Source organism: Tupaia chinensis, unplaced genomic scaffold (assembly GCF_000334495.1).
Source record: "Tupaia chinensis unplaced genomic scaffold, TupChi_1.0 Scaffold000573_1, whole genome shotgun sequence".
Classification (NCBI taxonomy): Eukaryota; Metazoa; Chordata; class Mammalia; order Scandentia; family Tupaiidae; genus Tupaia; species Tupaia belangeri.
Window position 1 is genome coordinate 103,851 of NW_006160087.1, and position 11,277 is coordinate 115,127.

At 50.3% G+C, this 11,277-nt stretch overlaps 1 protein-coding gene across 1 annotated transcript in view; it reads left to right on the forward strand.

Moving 5' to 3' along the window:
* The window catches only part of DLGAP3 (DLG associated protein 3), a 75,422-nt gene that overhangs the window by 49,014 nt on the left and 15,131 nt on the right, over positions 1 to 11,277 (forward strand). The window contains 1 exon segment of the mRNA XM_027775560.1: positions 11,158 to 11,277. This exon segment is cut by the window's right edge and continues 299 nt beyond it. Coding sequence (XP_027631361.1) covers positions 11,158 to 11,277 — 120 coding nt within the window.

The following is an 11,277-nucleotide window of genomic DNA, read 5'->3' on the forward strand; positions in this document are numbered from 1 at the left end:
ATCCTATATTATATACTGTATGAATATATAGTGAACTTTATATATATAACTTATATTTCAATTATATCTTATATTTCAATGATATATATAAAAATATAATGTATAATATTGGGTTGTCAGAAAAATCATGACACATTTTTGCATAGAAAAACATTTAAAAAATCATGACTTTTTGACAACCCAATATATAGTGTAAATATATTTTTATATTATGTGTAAATATAATATTATAGGGACCAGTGGATGGCGTAATGGCTACATCACTGGACTCCCACGTAGTCGCCCAGGGTTCAAGTCCCGGACCCGGTGGCTTAAACTCATTCCAGGCGTGTGTGTGTGTGTGTGCCCAAGATCCCGAGAGGAGAATGGAGGAGGAAGGACTGCAGCGTGGCCACCCCTGGGAGGTGATTTCTCGCTTTCTGTCTCTGTCATTCTCTGTCTTTCTGGCGAGTGCATGCGCCCTATAGCAGAACCTCTCCCCCCCAAAAATTATATATAAATATAAAATTATATATAAATGTTATATATTTATATTTACATATAATATAAACATACAGAATACATTTATATATAATATGTATAATATAAACACATTCTGTAATATGTAATATAAAATACATATTATGAAATATATTAATTTATATAATTTAAATATATATTTAATTTGACTATATATAGTCAAGTTAAAGTTTTCAAATGTTTATCTTTTATCTGGGAAGGGCATGTGTATCTATCAGTTCTGAGAAAGTTGTCTCATTGTGATTTTGGATGTGTGGTTTGTCTGGTAACTTTGTTATAAATTTCCACCTGCATTTGAGAGTGGGATGTCTGTCAGCGTTCAAGCTGCGATGTTTCTCTGTTGGTTGGCTCTCTGTCACTGAACAGGCTGCTGCTCCTCTCGTCCTGCCTGGTGGCTTTTGCGTTGAAGTCTTCCATCTGATTTTATTGCTGTGCCTGCTCTCTTTGGATTGATTTTCAAATATATCTTTTTCCTATCCTTTTATTTTTCACCTTGTATCCTCGTGTTTTAGGTGTCTTGCTTATTAGCAATAAGTAGCTAGAGTTTAATAGAATTATTCCATTCACATCTATTTTGGTTGCTGATTTGTCTGGACTTGTTGTTATTATCTCTTTTTCTTTTTTTTGGAGAGGTTTTCACTGTAGGGCGCGTGCGCTCGCCAGACAGACAGAGAGACATAGAGACAGAAAGCGAGAAATCACCCCCCAGGGGGGATGGCCACGCCGCAATCCCTTCTCCTCCATTCTCCTCTCGGGATCTTGGGCACGCACGCACACGCGCCCGGCGTGAGATTTAAGCCACTGGGTCCGGGACACGAACCACGGTCGACTACGTGGGAGTCCAGCGACATAGCCATTACGCTAACTGCTGGTTCCCTGGACTTGTTGTTATTATCTCTTTAGAAGTTTTTCAATTTGACATGGTTTTTCTTTGCTTTTACCCACCCCAGCTTTTTAAAATAATTTTCTGTTGAATTGATCAAGTATAATTTATTTCTCTTTCTCTCTGCTGGCTTGGAAGTTTGTATTTTAGTAGTGAGTTCCCTGAAATGTTTTTTATCAGTATACTTAATTTCATATTTTTCTAATAAAGTCTAAAATTAGTATTTCTATTCCTCTTAGGCACAAAACAAGAACACTGGAACACTTTAATTTCCTTCTTAACTCCCTCCTTCAGTCTTCCATGTTATATTTATCCAGTATTTTGATTATACCTCTCTAAAAGACTCTGCTAAGTCACTTGTTGTTATGTCTTTTATGCCTGCCTAGTTTAGATTTACAAACAGGTTTTAACAATTTATGTGCTCACAATTGTTCGTTCCTGCCCACTCCTTTCTCTTGGGCTCGATTTCCTACGTGCTGAAGTACTGCTTGAGCTCGGGACCAGCTTTAAAGTTGCTGGCTGGGCTGGAGCTCTCTGTGTTTCTCCGGTACTAGCCGTTGCAACCCCACACCCGCACGCGAGCAGCCTTCCTGTCCCCGCATCCCCGCATCCTCGCATCTCACTCCCAGGCCACCTTCTCCGGTCACTGGCGTGAGTTTTTCTAGTCTGAAGTTAGTAGATGAGGCAGACCTTCTTGGCTGCTGGCTCCATGCAGGGGGCATCCTTCCATTTCCATGTGATGCACAGGTTTGGGGTCTCTCCTATCATCCTCCGTGGCATTTCCGTCCAGCTTCTAGCATATGCCAGCCTGCCCCCTCCTGTGGCCTGCTTGGCTTAGACGCCTCAGCACTCAGGTTTCACATTTCCTTTGTGTCTCTGGTACCTGAGGATGTCTCTCTCCTGTTTTCGAGCTTGGCGTTGTAGCAAAAATTTTGGATTTTATTTTATCCAGCATTTCCATGTGTTAGGGGCATGGGTGGGAGCTTCCAAAATTGGTTCAGTCCCCTGGATCGATGAGTTGGCCACACCAGGCTGACAGTGGCAGCAAGAGAGAGAAGGGGGTGAATCTGAGCACATTTGGGGGTGAAAGCCAGGGAAGAGCAGGACGGAGCACGGGCCGTCCTCGCTCTTGTGTGCTTGTTTGGCGAGGTCTTGGTGGGGCGGGCGGAGGGAGAAGATGGTGCTGAGTAAGTGTCTAATGGACCGAGTAGCCCGGGACAGGTGATCGCACTGGGAGTTCAGAGGCAGTGACAGGTGGGGAGAGGGGAAATCTGGCCCGTGTCTCTGGCCGGGCTCCCTTGCGTATGTGCTGAAGGCATTCTTAGGTGTGCACCTGCAGTCCTTTCTGTCCCTTATGTCCCTGGCACTTTATGTCTGACTCACCACTCGCCTTGCCCCAGTGGTGCATCAGAGCCAGCCGTGAGATACAGCCGCCTTGTGAGGCGAGTGTCCAGGACTGGCCGCTCCCCCTACCCCATGTTCTTGGACCCTTTCATTCTTACCCCTGTCTGGCTCATACCAATAGCTCCTTCTCTTTCTCTCTGTACTTTTGTTTCTGAAATTACTGGGCAGGAAGGAGCCCTTCCTCTGCTTTCCCTGCTCACCTCTGGGGCGAGAAGTCCGGACATACCACTCTGCCTATCTGTGGGTTCTCCCTGGGGCCTTCTGTGATGACTGGACTTACTCATGTACAGGGACCCTTTATGGTCTGTCTCCACTGCACCCCCGCTCGGGATTCCTGTGTCCACAGATACCTGACAAATACCAGGCTGGGCACCGAGGATCTCGGTGAGCAGAGCCGGACACAGCCCCTGTCCTGTGAAGCCCGTGCTGAGTCACTCTGAGACTCTCATAAGTGACACAGGATGACAGCTGGGACGGTTGTCACGAAGGAGCTGTCTGAGGGCTGTGAGATCGTGGAATACAGGGCTCAGGGCTGCGTGGAGGGTCGAGAGCTGAGGGCTGAGTGAACATTGACTCAGGGAAGCCCCACACAGTGGCACGCAGAGAGCGCCTCCACTTGGGAGGTTGGAAGCCACACGGGAGGCCAGGTCTGGTTCCCAGGCCAGGCTGAACATGCTGGGCACAGCTCCTGTGCCTGTGAACCTAGCTAACTGGCCAGTCAGAGCAGGAGGTCACAAGGTGAGACCCTGCCAAAAAACACCACCCCCCTTTTCCTCTCTTTCTCTCAAAAAGGAAAAAAAATAATGAAGTGGAAATTGGAGATAAGAGGGTACTAGGCAGGAGAAACAGCATGTGCTTAGATTCCGTGGTGAGAGAGCATATTTAAGCATTCTCATGGTGTCCCAACTGCCCAGACTTTCCAGACCCAGACCCTCTGGGCTCCAGTCAAAGGCTGTGTCGGGGACCAGCAGACGGAGTGATGGTGACATCGCTGGACTCCCGTGTAGTTGACTGCAGTCTGACCCCCGGACCTGGCGGCTTAAAACTCACACCAGGCGTGTGTGCGTGTGTGCTCAAAGTCTGGAGAGGAGAATGGAGGAGCAGGGATTGTAGCATGGCCATCACCCCATGAGACAGGGGCGATTTCTCACTTCCTGTCTCACTGTGTCTCTCTGATGAGCACACATGCCCTATAGCAAAAATCTCTCTCTCAAAAACAAACAAACAAACAAACAAAACAAACAAAAAACAAGAAAAACCCAAAAAACAAAAACAAAACCTCATGTCAGACGCATGTGTGCGCATACCCAAAGTCCTAAGAGGAGAAGGGATTGTGGTGTGGCCATCCTCCCTGGGGAGTGATTTCTCACTTTCTGGCTTTCTGTCTCTCTGTGTCTCTCTGGTGCGTGCACGTGCCCTGTAGCAAAAATCTTCCTACAAAAAACACGAAGCATCAAATGCCCTTGTTGGATGGTGGAAGACCGGAAGGAAGACTGTCTCTGGGGCCTCCGAGGTCATAGAAGGTGCAATTTTTGCCTCCATTGCTCTCTCTAACCATGGAGGTCCCCCGTATCTTCCAGCTCTAGACCCTTCTCATTAAACCCTCATATTTCTTTAAAATAATTATTTATTTCATTTTATTTATTATTGTTATTTAAAAAATTTGACCTGATGGCCCACAGGTGGCATGGTGGTTAAAGGCGCTGGACTCCCACGTGGCTGACTGCAGTTCATGTCCTTGACCTGGTGGCTTGCTTTCTCACTCCCTCTCCCCACACCATATGTCTGATCAAACTGGAAAATAATTCTTTAAAAAAATTTTGACCTGAGAGAGAGAAAGAGAGAGGAAAAGTGAGAAAGAAAGCTGCCAGGTTCAGGGCTTGAGCTGCAGTTGACCATGTGGGAATCTAGCACACCACTTACTGGCCCCCTAAACCATCATTCTAAATTCTAGATTTAGCAAAAACAAAAACCACTGCCATCACCAACAAAACCAACTGAAATAAGCAGACAAAACCCACCAGGATGTCCAGTTAAATTGTATTCGGTAAACAATAAATTTTAGTATAAGTATATCCCAAACCATATTTGGGATATACTCATGCTGAAAAAAAATCTATTATGTTTCTGAAATTCAAATATAACTGGGAGGGAGGAATCTTGTCTTTTATCTTATACTCACTATGTTTGAGTGTAAGTAGGCACCTGAAGAACCCTCGCCTACCACTTCCTTATCACGGGGGTCATTTCTGGCCTTGGGTCTTTGAGAAGGGCATGCACTGAAAGAATGAGCCCCCAAGCCCTGGGAAGGAAGCTTCCATCCTTACAGTTGGGTTCTGGGAGCAACCCCGTGGAGGCAGGCAAGAGCTGACTAACCATGAGCCTGGGAGCAGACACGGCCTCCAGTCCTCGGCCTTCAACTCCAGGATGGCTCCCGACTGCCCTTCATGACTCCAGTCTCTTGCTCTAGCCCCGCCTTGGCATCCCTGTCACAGCCCCCAAGCTGGGGCAGGCGATTCGGGGCTCCTGCCTGATTGTATGTATAAACTCTTGGCTGTTTCTCAGAGAGGACCTTCTACAGGAAGTAAGGGCACAGCGGCCCTGCCGTGCCTGTGCGTTTTACAGAGAACTCCCGAACCGCAGTGACTTCAGTGTGGTAAGATTGTATTTCGCTCCGTGTAGAAGTCCAGAGAGAGTTAGTCTAGGACTGACAAGTGCTCCTCAGTGTCAGGACCCAGGCCCTGTCTAGCTCACTGCCTCTCCACTTAGCACTGGCCTTTCAGCTCATGTTCCAAGAAGGCTGCCAAGGTCCAGCGATCATTTCTGCATCCTGGTGACAGGGAGGTGGAAGGGACAAAGAAGGCAACCCTCCTCCTTTCAGGATCACTTTCTGGAAGCTGCTTATTCTACGGGCTAGAACTTAGAACCTACACTTAGTTCTAAGGGAGATTGGGAAAAGAATCTTTATCCAAAGTTTCCACGTGTTCAGCTTAAAATGGAGAGGTTTTGTCACTAAGAAAGGGAGGATGGCTGTGGAGGGATAATTAGTATCTCTACTCTACCCTTCCTTCCAGCCAGCCAACCACCCGGTGCTCATTCATGGTGAGGACCTGCCCTAGTTATGAGGGAGACAGATATGCAAATCACCAGCTACTGCACAATGGAGGTGGAGGGTAAAAGAGGTTTTGTTCCGAGTCTGTGGGAGAACAGATGGAAATGATCAGCAGCGATCATCCTAATTAATAACGACAATGCCCTGGCCGCGCTCTCAGCTCAGTTCCGGGGACTGTTCGCGCGGCCCCTTCCTTTCAGTGCGGGCTCCCACCTCCCGCCTCTCTAGGACGGCACCACAATGGGCGGGCAGGTGCCGTCCAGGCTCTTCCGTCCAGAGCTCACCACAGTTCCTGAGCTGGTGCCATGAGCGTTCTCGCTCACAGATGACGAAAGGAGGCACGCGCCTGGGACTCAGCAAGGCTCCAGTGTGTGGACTTAACCCCCTCTGTGCTGCTGCCCCACAGTGCTCATTCTCACTCCTTCCGCACCTCCGCTGCCGGCACCCTCTCTCTGCTTCCAGACCAGCCCCAATCGCACCTCTTCCCGTGCCTCCTGTGCCAGCTCAACTCAGAGGTGCAGGCGTCTGCCTTCCTGACTGGGGACCCCCACACACACATCGCAGGGAGGCCGCGGTTGGAGGAGCCTCTGCGCCATGCACTGATTTGATAATTGGCTCATAGTAGGAAGTCACTTACTTCAAGCAGGACTCAGTTTTCTTCTCTGTGAGTAGGGATGACACTAACACCCCAGTTGTGGGAGCCCACATGTTAATTCATGTGAAGTGCTTACCTAGCCCCGACTAAGTGCTCAGCGCATGTTAGTTACTATTTTTTTTAAAGAATTATTTTATTTAACTTTTTGTTTATTTATTTAAATTTGACCAGAAAAGGACAAAGTAAGAGAGAGAGAAAGAGAGAGAGAGAGAGAGAGAAAGTGAGAAAGCAAATCACTAGGTCTGGGACTTGAACCATGGTCAACCATGTGGGAGTCTAGCACCCTTAACCACCACACCACCTGCTGGCCCTGCCAGTTACTACTTTAATCCCCTTTATATCCGGCTCCTTGGACTGATGCATCTCTTCTCTTCCTTCAGTTGATTTGTGTGTGTGAGTTCCCTCTTCTTACTGCAGCGAAGTCCCACCCATTTAGAGATATCAGACAACACACATTTAGCGTCTTACATTTCTTGAGGTCACAAGTCTGAACTGGGTTTCACTGGGCTAAAATCAAGGTTTTGGCAGAACCGCGTCCCTTCTGGAAGCTCTGGGAAGAGCCACTGTGTCACTGTCGCAGTTGATAGAGGCTGCTGCACTCCTTGGCTCTTGTCCCACTCTCTTCAAAGCCAGCCACGCGGCTGTGTCCTCCAGTGGCTGCAGGTGGGAGAGTGAGTCCCCGGACGCTGGCTCTCCTCTCTCCCTCTGTCACCTCTATAGACCTGGGTGATTCCATCTGCGTAACCAGAATGTTCTCTCTGGATCCTTAATCACAGCTGCCAAGTTCTCTTGCCATGGAGTACCACATTCGCGGCTTCTGGGGATCAGGGCGAGATGTCTTTGGGCCACTTTTTCTGCGTGCCCCGTGGCTTTTCTCCCGGCTGGACGTGGCATACGAGGACTATCCAAAACAGACCATTCCTCCCATAGCAGTTTCTTCTTCCTCCCTCCTCAGCCCGGCTCTTCAAACTGTTAAATCTTGTCTAGTTTTCTCCGTCTCCTGACAACCCACCATTTTTTTTTTAATTGCCAAAGGGCACATGTTCTCTCTAGAGAGAGACAGGGAGACAGAGAAGAGAGAGAGAAAGAGAAAGGGAGAAAGCAACCCCTTCTTCCCCCATCAGTTCTCTATTTCTTCAGCCTGTCGGGGTCTGGGGCACACACATGCCGTCAGGGCTGAGATTCAAACCGCAGTCGGCTATGTGGCATCCAGCTCTCTTAACCACGAGGCTGTGGGGCTGCTTTCATCCTTTTTTATTTTTAAAGAGTCATTTTATTTAACTTTATTTACTTATTTATTTTAATTTGACCAGAGAGGGACAGAGTGAGATTGAGAGAGAGAAAGGGAAAGCGAGAAAGCAAGCTGCCAGGTGCAGGACTCAAACTGCGGCCGACCATGTGGGAGTCCAGCGCTATTAACCGTCGTGCCGCCTACCAGCCCCGACAGCAGCTTTCATTCTGCTCTGGCTCCAGTTCCCACATTGGCTGCTCACTCCTTCTTGAGGCCTTCCTCTCCCCAGCCGCCTTTAGGTGACTTTCTCCTGGCTTTCTTCCTCTTCCTCCCAGCCTTCGATTCCTGAGTGTGGGCTGTGCGGTCTCTACCACACCCAAGTATCTGTGTTCCCCAGGGCTTCGGATCCTGGGGTCTGTGATCTGCTGCTCTTTTCTTGGGTGATCTCGTCCCACATTTTTGGTTTGTTTGTTTGTTTTCAAAAGCTATTTATTATTGTTTAGACCCTTCAAAGGGTCCCTTCCGGCCCTGATCCTCCCCCATGCCTATCACCGGTGTGCCCACGGGTGTGCCCAGCTTTCTGGGATCTGAACCAGGGCCCACACGGAGGCTGGGTGCAGTGGTGCCCTACCTCTGCCACAGTGACTGGGCCCTGCTGGTTTTAAATGCCTCTTGTGTAAGGATGGCCAGCTCCTGCTCGTGCTGAAAGGAATCCCAGAAGCTTCTCCACTTTTGGTCTTCTTCTTTGGTCTTAAAGCACACACAGAGAGCCCACAGAGGTAGTGGCTCAAGCACCATGATGCCTGGGGCACTTCCTGCCTCTCCCCCCGCAACTGCCCGCCAGGATGGCGTGAGGCTGTCGCGTTTCTCAGGGGACAGTGGAAGCAGCAAATCCTGTGTGCACGGTGGCAGAAGAGCAAGCAGGGACAGCAGATCTGCAGTAGTGCTTGTACTGGGGCCAGCCCCGCTTTACCCTCTGGGTCGCAGCTGCCTGAGCTCTGAAGGAGCCGTGGGCTTGCCGGAGCACGAGGCACAGAATATTCAAAGGGAGCCACCGCGCCTTCGCAGACACAGCCATGCGAGCTGCTTTTCTTCTTTTTTTTTTTTTTTTATTTTGCCATAGGGTGTGTGCACTCGCTAGAGGCAGACGGAAAAGGCGAGAGAGAAAGTGAGAAATCAACCCGCAGGAAGGGTGGCCAGGCTGCAGTCCCTTCTCCTCCATTCTCCTCCTGGGACTTTGGGCACAGATGCAAACATGCCTTGCATGATTTTCAAGCCGCCAGGTCTGGGACTAGAATTGTGGTTGGCCACATGAGAGCCCAGTGCCTTAACCACCATGCCACCTGTTGGCCCCCGTGAGTGTATCTTAACAGTTAGACACATGAGACTCCCACCAGAGAGATCAACTTAACCAACTGGTGAGGCTGCCTCTGCTGCAGAGGGATATGACTCTGAGGAGTGGTCTTGGGACAGCAGAGGGGTCACATGGGAAGGGGGCCTTGGACAGGGAGTGGACAGGGAGTGAGAGTGAGGAAGGCCATTCTGGGCAGCGGAACAGCACATACTAAGGCTTAAGAATTAGGATCACGTATAATCTGTTTGGGCAAAATGAGAACAAGAGGAAGCTGAGGTTGAAGAGGAAGACTGTGTCCAGAGCACACGGGCCTCAGGTGAACGCCTGCCTAGAAAGTGTGAACTTCTCTTGTCGGCAGTGGGGAGCCATCACAGGGTTTGGAGCAGGGGAGTTACTTGGCAGAGCTCAGCTTTAAGAAGACTGCTCCAGTCCGGGGTGAATTAGGGAAGGATTCTTGGGCCCCAGATCTTAAAATATACAAGGTATAATTTTAGAGAGAAGAGATACCTTGCCAGTTGCTGGTGTATCCCTATAATTTTACATCTCTGTATTTGTGGATTGTGTGTGTTTATATGTAATACATAATCATCTATGTCGTGTGCTGTATTTTAAACACACACGCAGATGGCCTGCGTGGAAGGTGAGTGACTGCCCAGGTGGCACTGGAGTATGGCTCTGAACCTGTCCAGTGCTCGCCCTCTGCACTGCACTGCATGGGGGAGAGCTGTCTGTGAGAAGCCAATCTCCGGGGTCAAGGCACATGGTGATGCTGGCCTTGACCACGGCAGACCCCGCCAGGCCTCTAGGGGAAGGCCACGTGGAAGGCGAGGAGGGTATGTTCTCTCTCTTCTCTCTCCACGTGGGGGCTGGGATGTGGGGCTGGTTGGAGACCGCACATGAGTGCATCTCTCTTTCCTGGGTCCTGCAGCATCCTTCCGGGCCTGGTTTCTATGGCAACAGGCTCCCAGCAGGCAGCCCGCCAGCTGGAGGGAAGCAGGCAGAAAGAGAAGGCCTAGGCTGGAATAGGAAGGCTGAAGTTGTGGGGGCTGGGGGGGGTCTCCTGGGAAGCTAGAGGGGCCCCCAGAGTTGGCCCCGTAAGCCCCTTCTCTTCTGACCGAGTGGGAGTGGAGGTGACTGAGGACACAGTGCCTTCCGTCGTGGTCCTTGCATTTCCAGACCTGGAACCCGTGTTCATTCCCCAGCCCCCACATCTCCTGACTCCCACTTCTTGAAGTATCATCTGGCCCCACCCTCCCGCATCTTAGCGGGTTACCGACTTCCCTATAAAGACAAGCTCCACTCCGAACTCTGGGAAAAATTAACAAGGCCAATTGACTCTCTGTTTTGCATAGGATTTGCATATTATTAACTCAAAGACAAATCTCTAGGCCCTATGTCATTCCTGCCAACGACTTAATTCAGCTCCACCGGCACTGGCTTATGTGTCTGGCCAGGCTCTGGGCTGAGCAGCCTGGGTCCCTGGAGGAGAAGTCCTCCCAGCTGCGGGCCCACGCCGCCCCCAGCCCGCTCCAAGCCTGCCTTCCTGCGATCTGAAGCAACTGGCAGTCCTGGGTCCAAACCCTGCCCCTGAAGCTTGGTCACAGGAGACCTCTCTGGGCCGTTTACTCCTCTCTCTGGAGGGCTGTGGACACAGCTGGTGTCAGCTAGTATGGACAACCAATTTGGTAAAATATCGAAATATTACACACCCATTGGTGAAGAGCCATCTTCCTGCACCCTCCCCGGGCCCTCAGGTCCACCCTGCGTGACCCTAGCTCTTCCGTCCTGGGTCCGCCTCTGTTCTGTCCGGCCAGCTGGTGCTGACCCGTGGCTCTTCCTTGCAGAGGTCGGGCAGAGGGGATGTTAAGTCCTCCAGTTGCAAGGATGGCGGTGTTTCAAGAGCTGGACTGATGCCCAGCCCGGTAGCCTCCCTCCACCTTTCTTCTTGTTCTGCCTGGGGTGAGGTGAGGGCTGAGATGACCGGTGCCTCTTCCCCCAGGCGGGCGAGGTTCAAGCGCTCCAACAGCGTGACGGCGGGAGTGCAGTCAGACCTGGAGCTGGAGGGCCTGGCCGGCCTGGCCGCGGTGGCCACAGAAGACAAGGCTCTGCAGTTCCGACG